General features: G+C 54.2%; 1 protein-coding gene across 3 annotated transcripts; it reads left to right on the top strand.

Moving 5' to 3' along the window:
- The first annotated feature begins 27 nt into the window (after positions 1–27).
- FBXO10 (F-box protein 10) lies at positions 28–26,192 on the top strand. 3 transcript variants are annotated; one of them, XM_072860871.1, is made up of 11 exons: positions 28–81; positions 3,857–4,447; positions 8,342–9,175; positions 11,606–11,755; positions 13,210–13,346; positions 17,030–17,100; positions 17,720–17,872; positions 19,481–19,756; positions 20,063–20,373; positions 22,971–23,152; positions 24,612–26,192. In XM_072860871.1, the coding sequence occupies exons 2-11, from the start codon at positions 3,863–3,865 to the stop codon at positions 24,775–24,777; spliced, it is 2,865 nt and encodes a 954-aa protein (XP_072716972.1). In that variant the 5' UTR covers positions 28–81; positions 3,857–3,862; the 3' UTR covers positions 24,778–26,192. The 3 variants fall into 3 exon arrangements, with proteins under 3 accessions (XP_072716972.1, XP_072716974.1, XP_072716973.1); XM_072860873.1 differs by lacking the exon at positions 28–81 and adding an exon at positions 115–729 and having other exon boundaries at positions 13,219–13,346; XM_072860872.1 differs by lacking the exon at positions 28–81 and adding an exon at positions 876–1,011.
- Positions 26,193–27,569: the final 1,377 nt, after the last annotated feature.

Here is a 27,569-nt window from a genome sequence, read left to right as displayed (position 1 = left end):
GACAGTCGCCCCAGAGCCCCGCCCCGGGCCCCGCCCCCCGGCGTGCCGTGCGGGTCCGGCTTCGGGCGCAGCGGAGCGGAGGTGAGCGCCGGACTCGGGGGCGCCGGGCCGGGCAGCCAGCAGGCGCGGGGTCCCGAGCGGCAGCAGCGCGGGCCGCGGGCTCTGCCGCAGGGCTGGAGCGCCGCCTTCTGCCGCCTCCCTCCGGCGCCGCCCGGTGCCTCGGCGTCCGCGCCGTGAAAAGCTGCGGCGTCTCGTTTAGGTCCGTGTCCCCCCGCGTGTCCCCCGCGCCCCGCCGGCAGCGGGGTGGGAGCGCCGGGCGAGGCCCCTCCGCGCAGCTCCTCCGCCTTGCCGGGCAGGGCCGCCGGGCCGCAGCCCAGCCCGGGAGCGCGCCCGGCAGCCGCGTGCGAGCCCTGAGCGCCGCCAGGTCCGGCAGGGCAGGGGGCGGCGGGGCCGGGCTCTGCCCGCAGCTCCGGCGGCGGCGGCGGGAGCGCCTCTGCCGCCCCGGCTAGGGCTACCCCTCCTGCTGCGGGAACGCCGCAGCTCTCGGGGAGAGAGCTAGGGAAAAGCCGCCGTGCGCGGCGGGAGGGCGTCCGGCGCTGGCGGGGGGCTCGGCAGAAGTTCTGCCCCCGTTTCTTCTTTCTCCAGCTTCCCGGCTGCCCGCACTGGCCCGGGCTCTTGCCGACCCCTCGGCCCCGTTCGCATGGACGCGAGAAGCTGCTTTAGGATCAGGTACCGTGTCTCAGAGGGGCGGTGCTGGGCAGAGGACCGCAGGCGGTTTTCCACGGCAGAGCGTCGTCAGGGGAACACCGGGCTGAGCCCAGGCTGCCCGCGGGCGCTGCGCTGGGGCGGCTCCAAGGCTCTCGGGGACTTGGGCACTCGGTCCGCGACGGCTGCGAGGCTGGTGTGAAGCCGTCAGCGAGGCCTCCTCGGTGTCCTTTGAGAAACGTGGCATCCTCTTTTCTTGGCTGGGCTTGACGTCAGTATCGCCTCTCGCTGGGGAGGTGCTGTAAGGTACAAAGCACTGACAGAGTGCATAGTTTTATCAGTTTTTTTGTTGTGGGGTTTGATTAATTTTAGTCGTTTGGTAGTAAATAACAATGGCTCATTTTTATTTTAGTATTTGTATTGCTACCGCAAAGTTTAATGGTAGAGGCTTATTACAATTTAACCTGTAATGATAAGCCTGCAAAACGGAGAGGAACAGCAAAGAGAAAATGCTGAGCTGTTTGCCTGCTTGAAAGGGTGTGAGACTAAGTCTTTGCCCCCAGTTCTGCTCAAAAGTCTCCCTCTTCCAGTCTCAGTGTCCTGTTTCCAGGGCATCGCGATGCCCAAGCTGGGGATGTCATGCCAGGGGAGAGGCTCAGAGCTGCTGAGCCCGCAGACCATAGTCGTGAGGGACATGGCACTGCTGTCACAAGACCTTCCTTCCCAGCAGACTGCATGGAGTGCTGTTGTGGGAGAGTGGCAGCAAATCTGTATTTCTTCCAGTAAAGTTCAAGTGGGGAATTCCCCACTGAGTACCCAGGCATTGTATAGGACCCTAGGACAAACTTGAAACTTAGTTTCAAGGCAAGTCTGTGCTTTCTTGAGTAGATTCCCTCGTGATAGTTGCAGGATAGCTGCAAGTCAAGATGTCTGCAAGAAGAACTAAAATTCCCCACATTTGGTCAAGGACTATCCTTCAAAGCACTAAGCACTTGCCTGCCATGCCAGCATGCATCCGTGAGAGAATAAAGGAGCCTGGTTCCCAATTGCTTTTAACAGCATCATATATGAGGTGAACTCTGGCATTAGAGGGTAACCACAGTCCTCATTTGAGCACGTTTCCTGACATGTTAAGTGGACATGAGCTGGCAGTGGTGGGGTAGGCAGGGACAAAGCCAGAACCACCCAGCGCAGGGTCAGAGCCACTCCTGCCAGCAAAGGCTGTCCCGGGCACTCAGCTGACCTGAAGCCATCCCGTGGACATGCACACTTTCTTGTGGTGTTTATAGGGCTCCTACTGCACCGGAGAACTGATCTCTGGCTGCTGCGTGCTGGATAACATGCACGAAGCACGCTGCTTCAGGGGGAGTGCTGATGGATGGTGGAGCTCCCCACTTTGCATTATTGGTTTTTTTGGTCACTGATAATAACAATTCTACTCTCAAATACCAAGTGTTAAATTTTGTGAGGTACTTCCCCATTTAGTGAAGCTGCTTGTCCCGTGCTTTGTGGAGACAGGTGGGAGGTCGCCGAGCACATGGGGCATTGGGAGGCTTGCCCACTGCTGCCTGCGCCAGGTGGGGAGCCAGCATGGGAAGCGGGGGCTGAAGTCCTGTGATCAGGAGGGGCATTGTGCCATTGGCAGTCACTGCTTCTCAGCGTGGGACATGGGGAATGACGCTGGGCAGGTGGTGGCATGAGACGGAGCAGAGAAGCATGATCTTGCACGCCCTCAGCAGCAGCGGCCTCATGCTGGGGTGGGATCGGGTGTCTGGGGTCCGTTATGAGCTTTGCCTGCTTTGCTGGTGGTGCATTGCCAGCAGTCATGAATGCTTGCTTCTTTTCGATCCCTCTTATGCTTGGAGGGTCCCGCTGGTCTCCCCAGGTGCTGGGCTCAGGATGAACTCAGCTTCTACAGAAAGTTTCACACCTTTCCTGACGAGCCCTCTGTCCCAGACAGGACTGTTAGGCTGGGGTTGGGGACTGGCAGCCCTCTCTCCCCCGCAGCACGGTCCTGTGAGACCCCCTGTCGCCAGCAGCAGCCGGGCAGGTCCTGCAGGCTGCACCACCCCTTCCCCACAGCGCGACCTGGCCACACTCACAGCGGCTCTGCGTCGTGCAGCATGTGCTCCCAGCGGCGCCTTTCACTCACTAGAGGTGCATCCGGCCTCGCGCCCGCCCTGCCTCAGCAACCCCTCACTCCCGGGGCCTTGCTTCATGCCTTCACCTGGGAGCTGGCAGACGGCTCTCCCAGGGAGGCCGACGCATGGTTTGGGACCCTCTGCTGTCCCCTCAAAAGAGGCCCGCGTGCTGCTGAGCAGTTGTCCTCCACTCTGTGAAGAGACGTGCTCTCCTGGGAGGCTTTGGCCTCGGCTTCGTCCCTCCTGGCTGCCAGCTGTAATTTGTCCAGAGCTGCACTGAGCCTGCTGCCCGGCAGCACATTTCCACTGCTGCACTCACCACGCACAGCTGCCTGCTCCTTCTGCCTCTCTAAATGCAGGGGCCGGGAGGGCAGGGCCATTGGCTCCCCCCCCCCCGCCGCCGCCTTGCCCAGCAGTCTCGGTGCAGCACCAGAGGGAAGCATCGCACCTGCTGGGGTGGCTGGCGAGACCCGCTGTGGGCTGGCTGTCTGCCAAGGACTGGCAGAGTGTGGCAGGGGGAAACCACGGCAGGGGACATGACAATGCCATGGCCTGCCAGGCGCAGATCGATGTCCTTGTTTGTGTGCAGTCTTTGAGCTCCAGGGTTAAGCAACAAAATTTTAACCATGCCGAAAGAGCAGAGACCTCAGAACAGCTTGTTTGGGCGTTGCTGGCCTCTGAGCGGGGCTAGCAGGAGAGGGAGGGAGGAAGGGAGAGAGGGAAGGAAGGAAGGAAGGAAGGAGAGAGGCCTGCAGGCAATGGTGGAGGGAGCATGCTGTAGGATGAGTGCTCAGCCGTGCTTGGTCAGAGCCCGTGTCTGTGCTTGAGGCATGCTGGCCTGCTGCTCTGGGCCTGCTTCTGTACAGCTCTGTCCCCAGAGAGGCATGTCCAGCAGGGACCTACATGTCCCTGTCAACATGGGGTCCCTGCCCTGGCTGAGCCTTGCCTTCTCCTTCGTGCCCCACAAGCTCTCAGGGCTCACTTCTGACTCTGTGTCCCGTCCTTTGCAGGTGCTGATGGAGGTCAGTGGCCTGCCGGTGGAGCTGTGGCAGCTCATCTTATCCTACCTGCGCCTCCCTGACCTGGGCCGCTGCAGCTTGGTCTGCAGGGCCTGGTACGAGCTCATCCTCAGCCTGGACAAAACACGCTGGCGGCAGCTCTGCCTGGGCTGCCTCAAGCACAGACACCCCAACTGGCCCAACCAGCCCAGTGTGGAGCCGCGGTCCTGGAGAGAGGCCTTCAAACAGCACTACCTGGCCTCCAAAACCTGGACCAAAAACACACAGGACCTGGAGTCCTCCAACTGCCTCTCCCTCTTCCAGAGGAGAAAGGGCTGGCGCCGGCTCTGTGTCGGTACAGGGGGAGAGTTTGACAGCCTCCGGGCCGCCCTGGCTGCCGCCAGCCCCTACGACTGCCTTGTGCTGCTGCCTGGCGTGCACGAGGAGCAGGGCGAGGTGCTGCTGAAGGTGCCTGTGGAGCTTGTGGGGCAGGGCAAGCTGGGGGACGTGGTGTTGCTGGCGAGCATCGACCAGCACTGCCCCACCGCCCGCCTCTGCAACATGGTCTTCATGCCGGCCCGCTTCACCTCGGTGCTCTACAAGGTGAGGCTTGGCGGGGCAGGGGTGGTGAGGATGGCGAGGCTGCCGAGGTGTCGTGACCAAGGGGGTTCCCCAGTCTGCAGGCATCTGGAAAGCATGACTGGGGGTTTCTGGGACTCCCTAACGCATGGGGGCTCAGGGGCTTTGTCCTCTGAATGTCTCTACTTCATTACAGATCGACACAAATGCCACACAAATCGCCACTAGCAAGTCTGCCTTTGATTAATAAAGCAAATATATATATCAGGCTATTACAAGTTACTATCAGCAATCAATAATACAGTATCAATCAATAATATGTCAGCAATCAGTGGTAGAAACAATTGTATAGCAACAACCACTAACAGCAACAAACAAGTAGGTATATACTATTACAGCTTACTGCAAACTTACTACCAATACAACAGCAGATATGCTTATGATAGATTACTTATATGGATATATAATACAGGTATCAAGAGAATTAGATTTCAGAAGGGGCCAAACCATCTGTCGCAGGTGAATTATTTAGAGAGGCCATTGTTGTGAGGTAAACTAAAAGGGTTTTACTAGCGGTTAAACAATGATCAAATGATAATTAATCAATGACTGAATAATAATTAAATGGTGATTAAGCAATAATTGAGTGGTAATGAAACATTGATTTAACAATGATTTAAATGATTATTTAATCGATAATTTAGATGGTGGTCAAACACTCTACTACTTACTACTCTTCCAATAATTAAGCTACAGCTGGGTATATATATAAAAATGTCACTAGCATATAATATACCTTTAGGCCTAATGTAAAATGTCACTTACCTCATTATAGATATGTGATGTCAGGTGAGAGGTCTCTCAGCCTCAAGGAGTAACCCTGAGAGGCGTCCCTGCTCAAGGGAGATTCCCGCCGTGCAGCCTGCTGCTGCACAGGAGAGCTCAACAGGCTTAGGGGGCTACAGATATTTATAGCCTAAAGTGATGGACTCATAGCCAACCCTTTGGTGTTTGTGCAGGTGTGAAGCTGTAGCAGTTTTAGTTTTGTCTAGTCCCAGCTGAGGCTGGCACTGTTAGCTCCTGATAGGACATGGAGCTAACTAGACTCCTTAGTTCCTGAGAAGATCTGGCCTGGCACCATTTTCACGGTTTGCACAACAGGGCTGGCTTCAGTCAGGGCTACTTGTCAGTGATGCCTGAACCAAAGCACTGTTCACTCAGTCAGAGTGGGGGCATCCACTACACCATCCCAAGGGGCACCCAGCTGCCCCAGAGGCAGGAGGGCAAACCGAACCAACCTCAAAAGTGGGGGCAAAGGGGGATCAGCGAGGCAACAGCGTCTCACATCAAAAATGCTCCATGTCACAGTCTGGCATCAGCTGGGCATCCCTGGCCAGGGTCTGACATCTTGTAGCAGGTGTGTGCAGAGAGTTCAGCCAGTTTAGGAAAGGAAAAGTATGTGCAGGACAGGATGTTCTCAGAGAGAGAGGCTCCATTTTGGATAAAAATTTAATCTGTTTTAAGAAGGTGTAGCAAACCACCACTTTGAGCAACCAGTAGATGCTGTTAATTTCTGGAACAGCCAATAGATGATGACATTTTTGTTTTTTCAGAGCAATTTTATTTTTCTAGATTGTTTCCACTTTTCCAGATGACAAGTTGTCATTACACTCCCTTGTTTTTTGCACTTATCGGTGATATCTCAGGATGTCTCTGGTTTCTCAGTACACAGCTGCATCTCTGAGACGCAGCTGTGCTTCTCAAGGATGTTTCTGGCTCCCAGCTCCCAGGCTGGCAGGCGTTTTCCTTTGTTCAGTGATTTTCTCCTTCTCACCAGCTGCCTTTCTGACCGCCCACATGGCAAGGTGTGAGCAACGCAAGAGGCTGGGCGTGCAAGAGGCACCCCTGGGAGCTGGCACTCTCTGCAGTGCGCCCAGCACCAGCCCTGCTGGCCCAAAAACCAGTTGCCGCTGATGTGCGGTCTGCCCTCAGCCTGGGCTGGGAGCCCTCGGCCAGGATGCCCAGGGTCTTTGCTGGACCTAAGCCAGGACACGGGATCACGGGCCCAGCCCCTCTGCCGTGGTCCACCCTGACAACACTTTGGTCCCCATGGACAGCTGCTGACTGGTCCAGAGTGGGATGTGCCCAGTGCGAGTGCTGCGCCCATGGGCTGTGCCTCCAAAAATGAGACCTTCTTCATGATGAGTCAGCCCATCATTAGTTATAATTTACGGTTTCATTTCCTTTTCACCATTTGATTATGTGACATATTAAACTTATTCAGTCTGAAAGTCCCCCGGACAAAGATGATGTACTGCCACGTGGTGGGAAAACCGAGTCACAAATCTGCTGAGAAAGTCCCTGTTTGTCCCCCACCATGTGCTGGGTTGCTGAAGCAGACACGTGGTGTCTTGCTCAGTTATGTCTTCTGCATTTGGCTGGTCAGCGTGGCTGCGTTTCACCTTTCAGGCTGTAACTCTGGTCTCCGCGCACAGTGGGGTGATGGTACAGCCCTTCAGCTGCTGTCGGTGGAACGAGAGCATTTCCTCCCAAATCTCTCAATGAAAAACAAATTAAAAAAGCAAACTTGTGCCAATCCTACTGGTAGTCATTAAAACCCTGCGAGCTGCAATTTCAGAAGGGCTTTCACAAGCAGCCTCTCAAAAGCTGATTTGATTGTGTCCCTTTTAATTAGCTTTTTTTAATTAAAAAAGGGGAAGGTACGATTCAGTCTGGAGCAGGCTAGTGGTCTGAAGGGATTTCTGTGTGGTTGTCTTTGGGTACAAAGAAATGCATTTCAAAACCTGTTTGCAGCATGACCACTTCTGAGAGTGCTCAAGGCTGAAAACAAATGTTAGGACAGTGTGTTGGCTGCAAACTCTGGAAATCTCTGTAAAATTGCCCCAGCTCACCTGTCACAAGCTATTGATCTGTCTGCTTTTAAGGTGGTGCACTAGGCAATCGAGGGATAACCTGGGAAGAGAAAATAATGATTTAGGAGATTCCTAGTCAAATTAGGAGCACAGTGAAATTCCAAGCACACTACTCAGCTTTTCTGATCTGGCCCCTCTGTACCTTGTTGCATTTCGGTTGGCCTTTTCTGGAGATAAGCAGAGACTTGCCATGCCTGCACAGGAGAGAGATACTTGGCCATGTACAGTCATCCAGGTGGTTTGCCAGCACCCATAAATTGCTATGTGCGTTGCCTAGCAAAGCAGGAAGGCCATGGTAGGGATGGCTCACAATTCTGCAAGTACCAGCAAGTCAGATGGGAAACCACAGCCAGGGAACAAGGAACTGATGGTGTCTCCCCTACTGCAGTGTCACAACGTAATGCCTGTGCAGCAGTATGGCACAAATTTTTACCTGTTTTGCTTTGCGCTTGATGCATCATGGGTGCAGCATCCTTCCACCAAGTACACTAACAGCTCCAGGGAGAATTGTAGCTCTACAGGCCAACCAGACAATGCTTGATGTTGTCTTACCTGGTGTTTAACCAAGTAAGCCCCTGAGTCCATTAATGATGCCAGCTGGCAAATACACATCTCTGAAGGCTGCGAACTCTTCTGTGTAGGGAGCGTTGCTAAGGTTTAGTGATCTTGGCACATCTAGGCCCTGCCTGCTCCTGCGCTTGACTGCTGGGCCTTGCTGGGACTGCAAAGCTGTGTCTTGGCAGGGAAGTTAAGGAAATGTTGCCAGCAGGGAAGAAAGTCAGTAGGTGTCATTTGTTGCAAGATACTTACTAACTCTGCTTGCAGTACTGCATCTGTGCCTGTGTGAGCTTGTTGCATCTGTGACACCTGAACGCCTATTGTGTTTGTGAGTGTGAGCTTGTTTGCTGTGCAAAGACTTCATGGTACATCCAGGACTGCTTTTTCTTGCTTTGTGCAATGATCGCACGTTGTGCTTACTCTCCAGACAACCTCAGGCTACGTCCAGTTCGACAATTGCAACTTCGAAAGTGGGCAGCTGCAAATCCATGCGCCAGGGACATGCCAGGTGAAGTTCTGCACCTTCAGGCAGTCCAGCATCCACCTTCGCAGTGTGGCTCTCTGTGTCCTGGAGAACTGTGAGTTCACCGGCAGTGAGAACGCCTCTGTAACTGTGGAGGGCTGCCCGAGCTCTGACCGTAACTGGGCCTGCAAGCACCTGGCCATGCTGGCCAAGTCCTGTGCAGCGTCCATGTGGGAGCCCTCTGTGGCCAAGCGGGATGGCTGGGGGGAATCGCTGCTGGATCCAGTGAGAACGTGCGAGATTGTTGTAGCGGAAGAACAAAGCAGCTTCCTCTCTGCCGTGAGTGCTCAAGCCCTGCTTGGCTCAGCCCAGGAGGACACTGAATTCGGAGAGAACCTGCAGGCAGCAAAGGAGGAGGAGTACCTGGCCCTCGACTCAAACTCCAGTGACAGTGACTTACGCAGCAACGATGAAGAGGATGCTCAGGCTGCGTACAAACTGCCCTACCAAGCCCACAGTCTGAGTCACATGCTTGCCGATGTTACATACAGCAGGCTTCAAAGCAACAGACTGCACGCCCTTCAGAGGGACCTTAAGCTCAAGTCTCTGCAGCAGGAGCTGCAGCAGGACAAGGAGGCCCAGTCTTTGGCCAACTCTCTGCAAGGCTGCATCATCCGACAGTGCCTTTTCAGGGACGGGAAGGGAGGAATATTCATTTATTCACGAGGGCAAGCAAAACTGGAAGGAAGCATCTTCAGGGGTCTGACCTATGCAGTGCGCTGCATACAAAACAGTAAGGTGCTGTGAAGACTGCCATGAGCCCTGTTCCCTCTCCCTCCTGTTCCACCAGCTCCTTTCTTATGCATAGCTTGGGTTAAGTAGCCCAAACTATGGAAAGGGCAGATCACTTGCAGCCATCTGCTTTCTGCATGCAGTAATGTTGAAATTGTAATTGGAGGCATTAACTCGGTGGCATGTTGGGGTCGTGCAGTCAGGCTCGCTCTACCTGCAAATGAAACTCTCACCCTGTAAAAGTGTTGCTGGTTGTCATCACCTTTGCTGCTCCCAGCACGGCCCATACCACAAACGCAGGATCCTGGTCTTGCCCCTCGCCATGGCCAGTCCTGGCTGCTTCAGGAGAGCCTGCAGGGGTGGGTGCCTGCCGCAGGCAGAGATGGGGGTGTAAGGAGGGATTTTGGCCGGGGACATGTCCTGGAGGCTGAACTCAGGTTTTTCCTCAGCACAGCATCATCTAACCCTGTGCTTGCCCAGAGCTCTCCAACTCTGTGCCTGTGCTTCTCTTCAGACAGGACGCTGGCGGCGAGGACTGCGGGGGAGAATCACACTGCCAAAATCCCCAGTGTTGGCGGTGTCGGGGGGTTTCGGGAGGCTCCTCTCCAGCCACCTGCCCAAAGCAAGACCATCCCCACTGCTTGGTTGGGGCAGCCCAGGATTTGGGCCCATTTTTCAGTCTATAGCTTTAAAAGACTGCAAATAAAAGTTTTGTGCAGGGAGAGGAAGGGGAATGTTTTTCCACCTGGTTCGGGGAAAGGGCTTTGCTGTGATAGTGCTAGCTCCCCGTCTGCAGTCCCCATGGAAGGACTGCAGACTGCTATTGCCTGCGCCTTGCAGAAATGATTGGCTTCTTGGCAGTGGAGGATGGCTCCTTTCTTTTCAAGGGATAATCGTACCAGAGGTGCTCTCCCAAAGGCTGCCCCGCGGATGCAGCGTGGTGGCAGGAGCAGAGGCACTTTGCATGGCTGTGCCTTGCTGCTCAGCCCCTCTGAGCTGCTTGAGGGCTGTTTTCACAGGAGTTAACCTAGCAACAAATGGAGGTCCAGCACTTTGGACTGCGTTCTGTTTTTATTCCCCTCGGTTTGCTTCCAGTTTGCTCAGCAGCCTGGTTTTAACTGGTAGGAAGTGGGAGGGAGATGAGGCCAGCCCAGCTGCTGCTCTCAGTGAGAATTTGCTCAGCTAGGAATTAGCCCAGAGGCGTGTCAAGAGGTGGGTGTCAGAGCATCAGGCAATGGGAGACAGTGAAATGCTTGGCTGTGAGACGGGGGCAAGGTGCAATGCGAAGTGGGAGCATGGCGGAGCTGGCAAGGGCTCGGTGTCCTTGTGCAGACAGGACCAGGGCAAGCCTGGAGTGGGGTCTGCTGTGTGGGACCCAGCTGGAGCGGGTGCCTGTGTTTCTCACCTCCTGTAGCTCCCTACCTGGGCAGCCAAGCGTGAGTGATGAAGACAGGCGGCTGTCAAGCCCTGCTGAGCTCCACATCTAGTTGAGAGATTGAATGAAGCACCTTTCTGGAATGAGCAAATAAAAGGAAGTGTAATTTAATTACCTTCTGATCTGTGTTGCTCATTGAAGTGGGATATGCAAAGGCAATTTGTAGATTATTTCTTAGCACTCGTAAGACATGGATTTAAGACATGATTTTGTTTGGCTGGAAAATATTAAAGATTGCCACTGCATAAATATTTAACTACTTATTTGCTTAGAGGAAACTAGGTTATTACAAGTGGTGTCAGTGATTTCAGTTTGCTGGCTGGGCCATTTCTGCCTCCAAATGGCAGGATCTTTTCTCTGAAGGCGCAAGGCAATGGACAGGTCACGTGCTGAGTGTGTGCTGTAGCACACTGGCCCAGTCAGCTTTACGGGAGACTCATGGGAGGCTCTGTGGCATTTGATGTGTTGCCTCCAAGCAGCTCTGTGCAGCAGAGAGTCAGGAGAGAGTCAGCCTGTTGCTGACTGTGTACAGAGAGGGGGCCAATGCAAATGGGGACTGCCTGAGCGGGGAGGGGACAGGTCTGTTGTACCACGAGCGGTATGGAGATGGGACGGGGACTGGTCGCTCACTGTTGCTGACAGTGTGCAAGCGCAATGCAGTGAATGAAGCCATTGGGCACACCTGAACACAGGCTTTGTCAAGTGGAGGCATGTGTCAGGCCATCTTTGCTCTGGCTGTGCAGCACCAAGCACTGCGGGTCCCCATCCCCAAGCAGATCCATGCCAATGGGTAATGACCAATAGGCTTAACCGTAGCACTTGTCCACATGTGCTGATCTTCCTTTCAGCTGGCCTGTGTGCCTGGCATACCTTGGATTGCAGGAGAGGCAGAGAGGTTGTAGATGCACAGAAGTTGCAGAAGGGAGAGCTATACCCTTTGGTCATGTCCTCCTCTTCATCCTTCTAGCTACAACTACAGGTGCTTCTCCTCTTCCCTGCAGGTTATCATGCTGAGGAATGACATCCACCATTGCAAAGCATCAGGGATATTCCTGCGCCTCTCTGCAGGAGGCCTGATTGCAGACAACAACATCCATTCAAACTGTGAGGCTGGGGTGGATATTCGTAAGGGAGCCAACCCCCTTGTTCTGGTATGTACCCATCCAAGTTGTGCTGGAGGGCAGCGCGCTCTTTCTCTCAGTGCTGTTCCTCTCCGAGGGGCAGCAGGGATCCATCTCCCAGTACAAAAAACACTGACCTTTTTGTTAGCTTTGCCCTTCAGCCTGTTTCTTAGGTGTTGGTTGATGAATTAGACTACAGCTAACCCCAAGGGCAAGGCACAGTGAAGTGTTGCTTGATGGTGCATGCATGGTTTCCTGCTATATTTGACGGTATGTTAAATTAACATTAAATTAACATGACTTAAAATTGTTGCGCATAGAGGGGAGGGTAGGGGGATGTTCCTCTGTCAAATAAACACCCTTGTGTAATGAGTGAACTCATGCAAGCAAGGAAGTAAATCAGCACTGTACTGTAAATTGTTTCTCCCACACTGGGAATCGTGTTGTCTACCCTGGGAGTTGGTGGCGGGTGTCAGCTCTCTGCTTAGCCTCAGGCAGGAGGGGAGCAGCAGCTCGCTCTCCAGTAGCATGGCTTTTCCTCTGAATTGGTGGTGTCTCCAGCTGTGCAGCAGGTGACCTTGTCCCTGTTCACTGAATGCTGTATCTGTAGTCATCCTTGGAGGAACCGGGGCCTTGCCGTGCAGGAGGAGGCAGAGAGGTAGATACAAACTACCATCTGACTGACCCTGTGGCTGCATCGAGCTCTGCACAAGAGATGGGGCACGCAGAGCTGTGGCCCCATGAAGGAGGAGGAGGTGGCAGCTCAGCCACGGAGCCACGGGCTGTCTCTGGCCTCAGTTGCAGCTTTGAGCTGCTGTTTGTTGCTTTGCCTGGTTTGGCAATTCCTGCCCTGCCATTCTGCAAGATACTGGGCTGGGACTGCTGTCCTGCTGGGTGGGTCCCAGTATACTCCTGTCCTTATGGGAGATGCTGGCCTCTGTCATGGAGAGAAGCAGCCATGTGGCTGTTGACAGTGGTCATTCAGGCTGTGCAAAGTGCTGTCTAGCAGCTTGAGAAAAGGCAATGCCGAGCCCCCTGCTTGGACTCCTGCCTCCAGCTCCTGTCAGGTGCCACCAAGGGTCTTTTCTTCTTGGTGGCCATGGGGAGGTGTTGGACTTGCAGCCCCACCAGCCCCGCCCAACGTCAGATGGGCTGTGGGGAATGAAACATCACTGGGTCCAGGGCAGCCCTTGGAGATGGCAGCAGGAACTGCTGGAGGAAGAAGAGGCTGCAGGCATGATGGGAAGGGAAATTTGGCATTGTGTACTAGAATCCCAAAGAAAGTTAAAAGTTAAGTGTGCCTTGACTGTTTGAGAGTGATTTCTTGGCAGCTGGATTAATTACCCTTCTGCCCTTTTACTCACCAGTGTTGGGAGCTGTTGCTTTTCTCTGTGGTTGCTGTCTCCTCTTGCTCACTTTTATGAGTGACCTTCCTTCCTTTTGCTTTTATTGTCTCTACATGTGCACTAAAAATAAAACCATAGTGCAATAAGATACACAGTGGCCTTCGCTCAGGCATTGTCGTCGTTGGCAACGGAAAAGGCATCATCCGTAGCAATCAGATCTATGGGAATAAAGAAGCTGGCATTTATATTCTGTATAATGGAAACCCTGCTGTGAGGTATGTTAGCTAGCACTGACCTCTCTCTCTCCTCTCCTTCGTCTGTTAAGAATTATTTCTCCCACTGTGCACAATTTTCTTCTCTTTTTTTCTACCCCCGCCATAAAGCAGAAGTAGGACCACGGTGCACTAATACCTTTCTGTGACTTCCCTCTATCTGCTTGCTGCACCCAGTTCTTTGCCAAGTGCCAGTCCTGGGTTTTCCCCATGGATCTGAGGAGGACAGAGCTGTGTTCAGGAGGAACAACTCAGACATGTCATGGTGCTTTTTGCAGGAAAGGGAGTAACGGACCTCAGCACTCCCATCATTGTTGCTCCAATTCACCTTTCTGCTTTAAACACCTGAAGCTACTGACTTGTGTGTGTTTAATACCATTCGGTTTAGATGTTAGTATTGCTGTCCAGTAGGCTTTCTTCAGGTCAATGCCATCAGCTTTACCTGGTGGTATCACCTGGTAGCAGTCAACCCAGAAGTGAGATAGCAGCTGGAGCACAGTATTGGTTGCAGATGTGAGGGGCCTCTCGTCTGTACTGCCACCCCCTTCTGCCTCTCTCCGTGCCTGTGGGTGATAAGGAACAGGCGTGTGACAACTCACCGCAGTGCTATAGAGCAGGGTAGGGCACAAAGGGAAGAAAATGATTGCCCTGGATCAGCCCTGTAGCTAGGATGTGAGTATTCATGCTGGAAGTGTTGATAATTAACAGTGCTTCAGCCTCGAGTCCTGCAGTCCTAATGAAAGTGACTTCTTGCAGGTTCATGATCTGTGTGCAGAGCTGGTGAGGTTTAGACAGACTGCCTATACGGACACTTAAGAACAGGTTACTGAGGCACTTAGTCTAGGTTGGGACCTGGAGAGAAGTCTGCACCAGATGTACCAGCCCGGAAAACACAGGGGTCAGGGCCGGGCTTTCCAACAAGGGATTAAGAAAGTGCTCTCTCAGAGAGGTATTGATTTCTGAGAAAAGCCATGTTGTAATGGCAGGGCCCAGCAGTGCAGAGGAAACATGCTGCGGGATGGAGAGAATCTCTAGATATCCTTTCCTCTGTACTTTCTCGCAACATCATTTGCAATCCCAGCTTGCACCTCATGACTGACATGTCACCATCCGTGCTTGCTGGCATGTAGAAGATGATGGGGAGGGGGTAGGGAGGAAGCTCAGTGGGAAGACACCTTTTTTGTCCTGAGCAGCTGCCCATTTTGGAGGAGCTCACCTGCTCCACTCATGCGTGCCACTCTGTGCTGCCTTTCGGCCGCACTGGTTCAAGGTGGGCTCTGGTGCTGGTCGAGGCTGTGTGCACCGGTGCCGTCCCGGCGGTGCCACATGCAGCTGTGTTGAGCATGGGGCTCAACAGGGGCTGTTGGCACAGCTCAGTCTCACCGACAAGATGGTGTGTGCAGCTGCGGGCAGGCAGGGCTGGCAGAAGGGGGAGGTTTATGGTAGGAGTAATGTCCTTTTCTGGGTGCCTTTTTCACAGTTGGAAACAGTATAATGTTTTGGCCATCCCCGAGAGCTGCAAGCCCAGCTCCATCCTATGTTGCTGCCTGCAGCTGCCTGGCTGCAGGACAGGTTTTGCTGGGGCGTTGCAAGGGGCTCCATGCAGAAAGCAGGAGGGTGTCCTTCTGAGAAGTGTGCCAGCAATGTGGGTGCTGAGTACCATTTTTAAGCATGATACAGGCCCTTGGGCATGTACATCTTCCAGTCAGAGCTATCCTCTGCAGCAGCTAAAAAGCATTTTGGGTAAGACTGTGTCCCCTGCTGTGCCGAGGCTGGGAGGTGCCAAGTGTGATGGTGCCCGGTGGTGCAAGGCTACTGCCTGCTCCCCTGAGCTGGTGAGAGCAGCACTGGAGGGCACTACCCTGCAGCAGTGGGACTTGGGCAGCTGAGAGCCCCTGCCTTGTATTCATGGGGGATTGCCTCTGGGATGGCTTCACGGTTTCTCTTCCCCCTTACCCTGCAGCTGTTGGTGCAAGCACGGATTTCAAGTACAGGTGCCTTGTGCACTCTTCTCACCTGGTCTCTCTTTCTAGAGGCAGGTGCGTGTGTCACACCAGGCCCTGCAGCCCACAAGCAGCTTTCCATTCTCTGGGCACCGGTGATGAGCTGCGTTGTTCTGGCAGGGTGGGGGGGGCTTCCCTCGGCTGCCGGACCGAGTGGCCCTGCCCAAGCAGGCAGCCACAGCCGCTGCCCCCGAGCAGGCAGCTGCGAGTGGAGGGGCAGCCAAGCCAGGGCAGCTGAGGACAGCAGAGGCACTAGCTGCCCAGCAAGGCGGGGCAGCCCGCTCTGCCTGCACTTGTCCCTGGGAGCAGGACAGCAGGACAGCAGTGTGAAGCACTGCACCCACCCCCTCCACCCCCAGGCAGCACTGGTGATCATGTGTTGCTGGTGATTGCATGTCACAGGTGCAGCTTTCCCACCCTGGCTTACTGCTGTAGAAGGTCCTCTGCTCCCTTCACGGCCCACTGGAGCCGTCTCCAGTGACTGCTCCTAGGTGGATGCCGGGCCAGAGTCGGTGCCAGGCACTGCATTCGTTTGGTGTTTTTTCCTTGTGGTCAACCTGATTGCTCTCCTGGTCTGAACCTCAGCAACAAGCCAGAGATTTGGGGTCATGTTGTGGAGGAGGCGCTGGTGGTGCACTCAGGGCCCCTGGGCTTCGTTCCTCCTGACAGGCCTCCCAGTAGGTGGAAGCCCAGGGGACAGAGGGGCACCTCTACTCAGGCATCGCAGGGCCCATGCGTGCTCTCCAGGCTGTCATTCCCAGCACGGCGCTGCCTCTGCTCCTGCCACCATGTTTAATGTTTCCTGCCATCAACTGCAATCACTGTCTGCCCGCTGGCTTCGGGGCTTCTCTTGGAGCAGCAGTCCCATGGCTGATAAAGCCTCTCGCCTCCTCCCTGGGTTGGGGAGGATGGGGGAAACAGGGTAAAGTCCTCACAGACTCCTCTGCGACGTCCACCTAGGTGGGCTCCAGCCACTATGTGGTGCATCTCCCGCACTTTTCCATGGGGGCACGGGGTTCTGCAGCTCGGAGGCCCCTGCTCTGTACCGCCCATGAGGGTAGGGAGGCCACGGCTGGTGGCCTGCCTCCCCGCAGGGTGTGCTGCGTGGTGCTGGGAGAGCCGAGCATGTAGGGCAGTTTGCAGAGGAGTGAGTTTAATCCTGAGGAGAAAGAAAGTCCATCTCAAGGGTGGGGGTAACTGAGGATGCAGGCAGCCATCAGGGCGGAGAGGCTGGGGTGCAGGAGGCAGCACTTGGTTCTCTCTGTCTGTACATTCCCTGTGGCTGTGGCTGGCCACTCCTGGAGACGGCACTCTGGCTGGACAGACAACTGGTCTGACGTGGTAGCCATTTGGATGTTCATGAGCACTTCCCGCTCTTCAAATGCTCTTACTGATGTGTTTCTCCGTGCCTCTTTTGTGCTTTCACCTCCTTGAAAGTGGTTCAGCTGCCAGCAGCTCCGCTCTGCTTTGCTTGTACCTTCCCCACTGTGCTTCCCTCTCGCTGCACTTCACTGTGCAGCTGCCCTGTGCCCAGCTCTCACTGCCGGGCACGTGCAACGGGCTGTGATGGGTAGCCAGCCAGGGAGACTGGTGCCTGTGCAGAGACCCACTGTGCTGGCATCAGTGCAAACCATGAGCAGACAACACTGCTGCTGGTAACTTTCTTTTCTTCTCCTACCTCAGTGGGAACCATATTTTCCAGGGACTTGCTGCTGGAATAGCAGTGAATGAGAATGGGAGAGGCCAAATCACAGGTATGGGAATGAAAATGGTATTGTTATGCCCAGTTCGTCTCTCTCTTTAAGCTCTGTCTGTTTGTTTCATTGCAAAATTTATCTTGTTATGGTTCTTCAGTGACTTTAGGTGCAATTTCTAGTTTGCATTTTCTAGTTGGCATTTCTGCCCTTAACGGAGGGAACATGTCTTTCTGCAGTGTGTCCTCCAAATTACTGTTCCCTTCATCTCTGGCCCAACTGGGACATGGAACTGTGCTCCAGAGCAATCTGCCATGTGGACTACATTTTTTCCCTCCTGTGCCATCCAGTTTATAGGCTAAAGCTGTCAGTGACATTTTCCTACTGTCATGGCACCTCTGAGTGGTTTTCCACTCTGCCCTACACCTTGGAAGACAGGGAGGTGGTGGTTACCAGAATTGCTACTGCACAGTGCACAGGACACCTGCACAGTGACCGGTGTCCTGTGCAGGAGAGCACTGCCAGGAGCATGGGGAAATGGGGAAGCTCCTGAGGCTTGGGCTCTGCCGCAGGCAATGGAAGCTTCTTGGTGGGGCCAGGTCTCCGCTTGCCACATCTCCTTACTCTTCTGTGGGCAGAAGGCTTGTGTGGTCACCTCGTCCTCCCTGCCTGGCCCTAGGGAACGTCATCTGTGAGAACCAGTGGGGTGGGGCAGACATCCGCCATGGGGGTGACCCCATCCTCAGGAACAACCTCATCTCCTGCGGCTACTCGGACGGCGTGGTGGTGGGTGAGCACGGAAGGGGCCTCATCGAAGGAAACGCCATCTACGGTAAGGAAGCAAGCTCGGGTGGAGAACAATTCTGGCCTTCTTCCCTGTCCCCTCGTCCTCTTGGGCTTGCTGGGCTGCCCTCTACCTCTGGTGCAATCCAGAGCTGCGGTGGGTGCCCAGGAGGGGGCTGTGGTGGGGAAGGGGCTGGCAGTGGGTGCCCGGGAGGGGGCTGGCAGTGGGTGCCCAGGAGGGGGCTGTGGTGGGGAGGGGGCTGGAAGTGGGTACCCAGGAGGGAGCTGCGGTGGGGAGGGGGCTGGCAGTGGGTGCCCAGGAGGGGGCTGTGGTGCGTGCCCAGGAGGCTTGGCCTGGAACGGTACCAGGCCCAGCCTAGCGCAAGCGCTCCAGAGGTTGTGCCTCCAGTGCTGCCAGGCTGTGGCTTATGAGGGGCCTTCTCCCTGCTGAGGAGACCACGGCTTTGTGTCCAGTGGAGGGCAGGAGCTTCCTTCTGAGCCCTGAGAGGGAAGCCAGCCTTGCACCATCACCCTTGTGCTGGACACAGTTGTAGGAGAGGACATGTGGTCCCCATGGGATGAGGGGAGCTGTGTCTGCTGCTGTCCTGCAACCAGCTAACCTGGGGCTGGAGGAGTCTGGCAGGGTCTGTAACCTAACAATTGGGCTAATGTCTGACAGGGGGTAAACTCCCCAAGTGATTTTCTTAGGAAGCTGAAAATAGCTTTTTTAAAGGGGTTTTAAAGCAGCTGCAGAGAGACAAGTGCTGCAGAGAGCCCACCGCTGGCCAGAGCGCAGGTCTGAGTCCTGGAGGGGCTGTGCTCCTCTCTGGCCCTGTTTAGGACAGAGGCGGGATGCAGGCAGTCACACAGCATGGCTTTGTGTGCCTCTGTCCGTCTGTCCTGCTAGTAACGCTGGAGGCAGTGGTGGCCAGTAGTGCTGGTGGCCAGTGTCAGCCCCTCACAGTGAGGGTAAGGTACACAGATAGGGAGTTCCCAGAGGTTTCTGGAACAGCAGTGGCTGGGGCAGGAGGAGGGTGGTCATAGGGCCCAGTCACCCTGGGGGTGGTGAAGCTGCAGCTCAGCCTGCATTAGACACTGGAGAATACACCTGGGCCCCCGAGGCCAAGCCTCAGGGAAACCCAGCTTGGTGCTCCTGGAGCTGCTCGCTCCCTGGCCCCGGAGAGTCCCAGTCCTGGAGGAGGAGAGACCAAGGCAAGCCTAATCCCCGGAGGGGGTGCTGGTGGCACATGAGCTTCCAGCACTGTGGCTGCCTGTCTGCAGTGAAGACCCTGCCGTGGAGCCCGTGGACAGGCCATCCCACAGAGCCCCAGGGTGGCAGGGGTTTACCTCCTGGTTGCATGAGTTAAACCAGGGCCCTTGAGCTGGGGTCAGAGCATGGACAGTGCCAGGAGAGGGCAGAGGTGGGGAAATGAATGCACTGAGCTCACAGACTCAAGTCTGTCCAGCGGGACCAAGTCAGCGGGGCCAAAGGATCGCTGTGTGTCCTTGACATGTAGGGTTAGCCTTCATGTGTGCTCAAAGAGGAGGATGACCTCTATCCCATCTGCACCGCACGTGGACTACCAGCTGCTTCAGGGCAGGGCTGGGGGTCTCCAAGCACTGCTCAGTTGGTGGGCTATACCACCCTGCACTGCAGGCAACAGAGGCTGTGGCGTGTGGATGATGTCCTCCAGCCTCCCGCTCCTCATCAACAACCAGATCAGCCACAACAGCATCTATGGGGTGGCAGTGTTCTGCCACAAGGATGACACTGGTGACTACCTCCCCGGCCAGGAGGGCACTGAGAGCTTCCAGGAGGAGAGGGAAGGTGCTGGTGGGGAGAATGACCCTGACAACGAGGAGAAGTACCTGGCTGCCCGGCGTCCCATCCATGTGGCACTGGTGGAGTTGAACAGCATCAACCACAACGGAGGTGAGCTCGGGGCCTGGGGCTCTACCCGGGCTCCAGGAGAAGGGGTGGCGTGCAGAACGGTGTGTTGTCCTGGCCCACCAGCACTGGGGTCTGCCAGGGTCTTCCTCAGCTACCACCAGGCCAGGAGGACCCTGGAGAAATGGTGGGCTGAGACCTGAGTGCGGGTGGGTTTTTGTCTTTAAGCTCCCAATCAGAAAGTCATTGTGACAGAAGAAACTGAGTAGCTTTTAGAAATAGAAATACATTTGTGGTCATCGTGACTGAGGCTGCAGCTCTTAGCCAATAGTTCTTCTTTGTGGTTGGCAGCTGCTGGGTTGTACGTCAAGAGCAGTGAAGCACTCAACATCATCGCCAATGTAATTCATGCCAACCGAGATGGTGGGGTGGCAGTGCTGCAGAGCAGCCAGCTGACACGCATTGCAAACAACAGCATTTCCTGCAACAGCCATGGAGGTGTGCTGGTTGAGGCCGGGTGCCAGGTGGAGCTGCGTGGCAATGGCATCTATGAGAACAGCAGCCATGGCATCATCTCCAAGGGAGAGGGCATCATCATGGAGAATGACATCATCGGCAACCACAGGTGTGGCCTTCAGCTGCTCCAGGCAGCGGACATGAAGGTGCGTCTTGCGGAGAGCTGAGGGGACACTGACTTGTGCATCCCTGCAGCTGGGGGCAGAGGCGAGATGGAGCCTGCTGCTGCTGCCCTCCCTCCCTGGGCGAGGGGGAAACCAGCAGGCCCCCAGTTGGCAAGCAGGACAGGAGAGGCTGCCTCGGCATTGCCAGCAGGAGGAGCAGACAATCAGGATTGCATCCTCAACCCTGTGGTTAGAGGGGGTGTAATTTCCAGGCTACATTAGAAGTGTGTCCAGCCGATCGAGGGAAGTTGTCAGCCATCTCCTTTGCCATTGGGAGGCTGCATCTGAAATGTTGTGTCCGGTTTGGGACCTCAAGGTCAAGAGGGAGGTAGAGAAAAGGGAGAGGGTCCAGTGCAGAGCTACCAAGATGGGCAAGTGCTGGGACACATGACTGATGAGATGAGGCAGAGGGAGCTGGGCTTGGTTAGTCTGGAAAAGAGGAGGCCAAGGGGGATCTAACAGCAGCCCACAGCTACCTGAACGGCAGTCAGAGCCAAGCCCTTCTTGGCAGTGCCAGGCAGTACAACAAGGGTCAACAGCACAAGTTGCAGTGTTTCCTGGACCGTGGGAGGTCCAGGTGGGAGACTGGGGGTCTCTTGCCTTGGAGGGTGGTGCAGCCCTGGAACAGGTCACAGAACAGTGTGGGGTCACTATCCTTAGGGGTTTCCAAGCTTTGGCAGGACAAAGCCAGGGCTGCCCTGATCTAGTGCTGTGGACAGGCCTACTCCAGAGCTCCCTTCCACCAGCACTCCTTAACTCCAGGTTTTTCATGGGCAGTCATTGGGAACAGGCTGGAGGGAAGTCAGCAGAAATTGAAGGAAGATGTAGATGGAAATAAAATAAACATTTGTTTTTAATTGGACCAGAAGTGCAAAACCAAAGTGCACTGCTCAGAAGAAAGTGACATCCCTAGTGGGTTTGAAGCGTGTCACATCCTAACATCTGTCAAGAGAGGTTTAGAAGTGCTCTGTGGGGCCCAGAGGGAGGAGGTGAGATGTTCCCTAGCCTCAGCATTGTTGGGGCCATGCTTATTATTGCTCACATGCAGCAGGAAGGCACATGTGCACCAGCGGAGCTGGCCATGTTGCCCCATAGTGCTTGGTACCCACAGTGACAGGAATGTGAAAGGAGGTCTATGAGCAGCAGCAGCTTTTCAGGTGGGCAAGCACATGGGGGAAGAGTTTGTGTGAGCTCATGCCATTGCTCGGTGGCAAAGAAAAGAGTAAATTTTGGAAGTCCTATCTCAAGGCTGTATCCTTGTTGACAGTGATCCACAGGTGGCTTGTCACATCTGTCTGATGTTTAAGCCTTGGTAAAGGACAGCTCAGGTGTCATTTCTCACATGTGGATTCACAGATGGCTTGTAGGAGAGACCTCTCTTCCTTCAGAGCAGCAAAGGGAATCCTGTGTATTTTGGTGCAATGACATTCAACAAAGTCCATCTTCTCCCAGGCTTGTCCCCTGTATTTAACCTGAGTGGCACAGTCAAGTGGGTGATCCCATAGGCCTCTGTTGGAGATTTTCAGGCTGCGTGAGTTGTGCTGAAGAACTGGGGTAGCTGTCATCTGAACTAGATTTTTTGGAAGTTAGATGCAGTGTTCCAGCATCTAGCCAGTTCCCAAGGTTAGTACCTGGCTCAAGGTTGCCTCCATTCTGTTCTTTGTTGAGGTGAAGCCATTGTGCATCAAAATGATAGATAAATGCAATTCAACTCATCGTGAAGGACCCGTAAAATGAATATACAGAGAGCCCTGCCAGGACAAATGCTCCGCATGAGTCCCATAGGGGCTGCAGGCTCCTTTTGAAAACTATGCCCATAGAAAAACATTGTCTTCTGGACCAGAAGCTAAAAACTGCTGTATTTTGCATGGTCCCAGCTGTCCAGTCTCCTGGAGCACACAGGCAGGATTCATGTTGTAGGGTTCACTTGGGCAGCAGAGCAGGCAGCACAGTCCTTGTTGAAGTACTGGCGATGCCACGGTGCTGTCGTTTCTCGTCTGCCCACTGGCAGAGCCCAAGAGGTGCCTGAGAGTAGGTGTGATGGCATATGGTGCTGGGTGGGGAGGAGTGCTGGGCAAGGAGTGTCGCAGCAGCTGTTGCTGTGGAGCCAAGGAGGAGAAGGGACTGAACTGATCTTCCAGATGATGGCACAGAGAGAGCTGTGGTCCTGTCTTTCTTGGGAAGAGGAGATTCCTAAGTGCTCTTTTTTCAACTACAAAGAAGTGACATCCTGTCAGTACAGCCATTTGAAACCTGGAGGGCAAGGAACAGCGGCAGGTTCATGTTCAGCAGCACCTGTGTTTGTGTTTCACCAGGGGGTTGGGTACCAGCTGCAGTGAAGCCTCTGGCATCTAGCATTGACAGCAACTGAGCTGCCAGCTGGGGCCACCAGTAACGTGTGGAAGGCTTTGGAAAAGCTTGTGTGTGCATGGCTACGGCGCATCCAGGCTGAACCTTTGGTATACTCCCAAACTGCCAGGGATTACTAGTGAGCCTGCGGAAGAGCTTTGTGTTGATCGAAGAGCTGTATGAACAATGTCCTTCTGCTTGGGCCATCCTGTCTAAAGCTTATTTTGCAGGTGACCAAGAACAGGATCCAGTCCTTTCGGGACTATGGGATTGCTCTCTTTGATGAAGCCAAAGGCCTGGTGCAAGAAAACCTAATTTTCCAAGGGAGGTCCAGGAAATCCATTTTGCGACCAATGTCAAATGCAGAGGATTGCATCATCCAAAACAACATGCTTCTCACCTTCAAGAAAAGGTGAGGCCCCTGGCACCATGGGGTGCAGTTGTGAGCTTGGAGCCACTGTTGTGCTCCTGTGTTAGGTGAGTACCTAACAGAGCCCTGCTTTGTAGCTCCTCTTCCCAGCTTCCCACACCTGCTGACCCATAGCACCAGCCCCATGTGCATGGTGAACCACTGCAGATGAGGACTGCAGATCAAGAAGAGCCAAGAGGTTCCTCATGGCATACCTCTAAAGCCAAGTGAGGTGCTTGGCTTATTCCTTGACAGGGCAGTGGGGGTCTTCACAATGTCTCTGAGCATAGGGCCATCTGTCCTGTGCCCTGGACAGCTCATTCTCCTGCACAGTGCTGCCTTTGAAGCCTGGCTGCTGTGTTTGCATACTGCACTGCTGTCCCTGCAGCACGGACAGCGCCAGGATGTTTGTAGCCTGGGCCCAGAGAGTTGGATGAAGGAAGAATGGCCAGAGCCACCCCCAGTCTGCATTGTGCTTCTGTACTGGTGAGGAGGAGGGTGGCTTCAGGCACCAGATTCCACCTCCAGGCTTTTGCTACCAGAGCAATGCGAATGGCAAATGGGAAAATGGATCTTGGAGTGCTTGTTTTTCCCGGGTGTGACTTAGCTACCCTGGTCTTTGTGCCAGTGTGAGAACGTGTCTTCTGGTGGTCTTCAGAGGTACCACTGTAGCTGCAAACCTCTAACGGGTATTGCAAAGCTTTCCTTAGCTGCCAGCTGTCACCCAGATCTCAGTGACTCTCACCATTATAGGCCTTGTTCAAAACAGGTCACTCTAGACCAGGACTCTGCAGCAGATGCCTGAGGAAGGAAAGCTGGAGCCCTGTCACCTATACAAGGGCTGGGTATTCAGTGGATTGTTCTTCTTTGCTAGAAATTTGACCTTGACTCTTCTCTCTGAGTCTCAAATCTTGGTCCAGGGTGTGGGAGAGGACACAGTGAAATTGGAAGACTTGCGTTACTGGGGGGAGGTGAGGCCATGGGGTCTCCCAGGTTGATGATGCTCTCACCTGGTCCTCCAGACTCCCATAGCATGAAAGTCAAGCGCACTAGGGAGGACTCTCAGCACCTCTTCCAGTGCCCTTAGCCCCAATATTCCTCCATTAGATTTTCAAATCTGGGCCCCTTTAAGCAATTGTTGGGAGGCCCCAGCATTGACTCTCCCTCTGCAGGCTCTTGCCCCATGCCCCAGAACTTGCAGTCACTTAGAGGTGTTGACTGTGACATCACAGGAAGTAGTTTTTGCAGTAAAGTGAGATGTTCTGTCTCAATTCTCCAACCATTTCTGTTCCACTTGGGTTTTGGAACAGATACTGTGTGGTGAGCATTGTGCACCTGCCAGCACTGCTCTGCCCCTTTCCTCCTTGAAGGGTGAACCACGAGGGAGTGTTTCTAAGGCTGCTCTGGAAGCGCCGTTCCACCCTGCTCACGGCCACATGTGAGGTGTCTCTCCTTTTCCCAGGTTTGATATGGAGTGCACGCTGATCAACCCCCCAGCACGACCTCACATCAAAGGAAGTGCCCTGGGGTCCTGCACAGCAGCTGGTGGTCAGAGGGTTTCCAGCATAACCACTAGGGTGGATGGGGGCTGCCACAACCACAGGAGCATCTTCTGCACCATTCTTTGATCAGGGAGGAGGTTTCTTCACTGGTCTCTCTAACTGTCTTTTCTCCAGACCTGCCACCAGGAAGCTCTCACAGCTCAGGAATGGGGAATCCCATTGGGCTGTACTCCCGTTTTCATGAAGGATTTTGCAACTTCTGTGGCACCTCACTAAATAAAAAATAGCTGGGAAAACAGCCATTCATTTCTTCTTCTTTGCCCACTGAGATAGCTGCTGAAGTAATTTACAAGTGAGCAGTTCCTTAGATGAAATGCACTCCTGGCAGGACCACCTGTGCACCTGGCCGGGCCACCCCAGCCTGAGCTCCGGACAAACCTCTCTTCCTGTGGGGCCTGTGGGAATTCATTTATTTGGGAATCACTTGTTTTGAAGCTGCTTTGTCAGTGACCATCTGCATTTGTGCCAGAAGACTCAGAGGCTCACAACATGTCCTATTTGGTCTCACTCAGTTTCTGTTCGTGCTGATTCTGACCCAGAAGGGGCACACAGGTCAATGCAGACAGATGTACGCACAGACATACGTATGTGCAGTGCGGGTCCCTCCAGCAACCTGGCTCAGACGCTGTCTGCCCCATACCTGCCTGTGGGTCCCAGTCTCCCCAGTTTCTGGCACCAGGACATACGAGTCCCCCAGAGGTTGCAGGCCCCCCTCAACAGACAGGCAGACAGACGCAGACACACAGAGACAGATAGAGTGCCTGGGCTCGCAAACCACTACACTTCCTTGTTGGTAGCAGCCCCAAGCAGATGCAGGTCCCCACACACACCACCAACGCTAGCACCCACACCAAAGGGAGAGCCCTCACCCCAGGAAGAGTTAGAAATGGCATTTTGTGAGCAGACAGGACAGACTGCGCTTGTCAGGCGCAGGCATGGCCAGACCAGCATCTGTCCTTGGCCACCAGCCACCTGTTTACACACAATGGGCCACTTTATATTCCCTTATCTCTCTGTTTTCCCATGTTTGTTTTCCCCAAACCACCTTGATCCCTGCGTTTCCTCACATTTGGTTCCTCCCCTGGGCATCCTGCAATAAACCTTGTGCAATCCTGCAATGCTCTTCCCCTGAACCCCATAGCATGTCCCATACCCCTGGGACTGTGAGGTGCTTGGAAGAAGGTGGGTGTCCCCCAGCCCATGGGGCTGAGCTCTCCTGGGACTGGGAGGAGCTGGGCAGGGGCTCATGGCTTTGAGGGTGTCACTGGCGATCCCCTGCCATCCCCTGGGGCTCAATGCTCTTGCCATGGGGAGATGAAGGCTTGCATGCTGTAACCTCGCATGCCCAGCTAAGTGGTTTCTGCCTTGTCATCCCCCTGCCTGAAACTGGCAGTTGGTTCCCAGCTGGATTTTCTCTGTCTCACTCACCTAACGAGCTGTCCAGACAACTTTCTCCTTTGGTATGAGCTGGTCTAACTGTTGCACAGTCTGCTGCTTCTCTGCAGACCAATGCTGTAAGAAGATCCAACCCACTTTTTTTTTTTTTTTTAAAGGAGAAGTACTATTTTCTATAATTTCAGGAAAACTGTCTGCCACAAATAAAATGCTATATTTTAAAAGTTGTCTACATTTTAGTAACTGTGTTGCTTTCCAAACTGAGTGAAGTTTTCCAGAGCGGCTTTTGGGGCAACCCTTTCGGAAGGGGCTCATCATGCTGCAAGGCCATGGGATGCAGCCCTGCCCACCTGGCAAGGATGGGCACTTGGCAAGCACACAGCATGTGCCGAAGCCTGGAGGGTTTCATATGCCTAGGTGTAGGTTTAAAACCAGAGGTGAGCAACAACATTATAAGTTGGCAAATCTCTGCCCCTAGCTGTATATATATTACATCTGGGTGTACAGTCCATAATCGTCTTGAAGCACCACCGAAGAAAACCTTTTACCATTATTTTGGCACTGTATGGTCAGTGAGTTTGTCAAAGGCCTGGTTTGCCTCAGGATGATGGCAAAGCTGACCTAGCACAAGCCTTCAGAGACCAGCGCATCTGAAGCACGAACTGCCAGATGCTGTTCCCCCGCACAGCACAAGGAGAGCCAAGCATGGGGTCTCTTGAGATGAGCACAGCTGAGCTGAAGTACACTTAGAGAAATGGGAAGATTGGAGCTGCTGAGGCATTGCAGGGCAGTCCCTGCCATTGTGGTGCTACTCAGGAGACAAACTTCAGGGAAGGAAGGCTTGTAGCTCCTAGCTGAGACCCACCCTCCAGCTGATAACAGGGTTGGTTTGCTTGAGAGATAGTCCTGAAGCAGAGGTAGAATCAAGCAGTAGAAGAAGCCGGCAGTGGTAGTGGGAAAGATGCCAATACACAATATGCCTGTATGAGTCACTTGGTAAACAGCAGGAGAGGAATGAATGCACAGGTTGGTAGCAGGGATAGGTGTGTGGGAAGGATGCGAGAACCCAAATTCATGCCGCAGGGCAGGAACCTGAAGTCCCAGACTCTGTGTAGCTGTTTCTGCAGTACTACCTGCCTCACGTACAAAGGTACGGATCCACAGCCTTCATGTGTGGTGGGTATGACCTTGGGGAACCTTTCGAGATGGGAGAATCGGGAGAAGAAGGGTGGGCTGTACCTGAGTCAGGACAGAGACAGGCTGCTGGCACAGACAGAAAGATCATGGTGTAGTGTTTAAACTGGAAGTTGCCAGATGGTTGGCATGCTTGCAGAAGCACCTGGAAATGTTCAGTACTACTCTGAAAATGCCTGTAGAGAAATAAATAGCACAATTGCAACAGATGTGGGGGCTCAGAGTGTTCACAGTGGTGGTTACTGGCACACAGAAGCTGGAGTGGGCTG

Source organism: Ciconia boyciana, chromosome 4 (assembly GCF_034638445.1).
Source record: "Ciconia boyciana chromosome 4, ASM3463844v1, whole genome shotgun sequence".
NCBI classification, from domain to species: Eukaryota; Metazoa; Chordata; class Aves; order Ciconiiformes; family Ciconiidae; genus Ciconia; species Ciconia boyciana.
Note: the sequence above shows the minus strand (reverse complement) of the source record. Positions and strands in the feature narration are given on the sequence as shown.

Bases quoted from the DNA above. Each gene is read 5' to 3' on its own strand.
- FBXO10 (XM_072860871.1), top strand. From the start codon at position 3,863: ATGGAGGTCAGTGGCCTGCCGGTGGAGCTGTGGCAGCTCATCTTATCC. The intron at 4,448-8,341 runs GTGAGGCTTGGC...CTTACTCTCCAG, and splicing joins TCACCTCGGTGCTCTACAAG to ACAACCTCAGGCTACGTCCA. The intron at 9,176-11,605 runs GTGCTGTGAAGA...TCTTCCCTGCAG, and splicing joins GCTGCATACAAAACAGTAAG to GTTATCATGCTGAGGAATGA.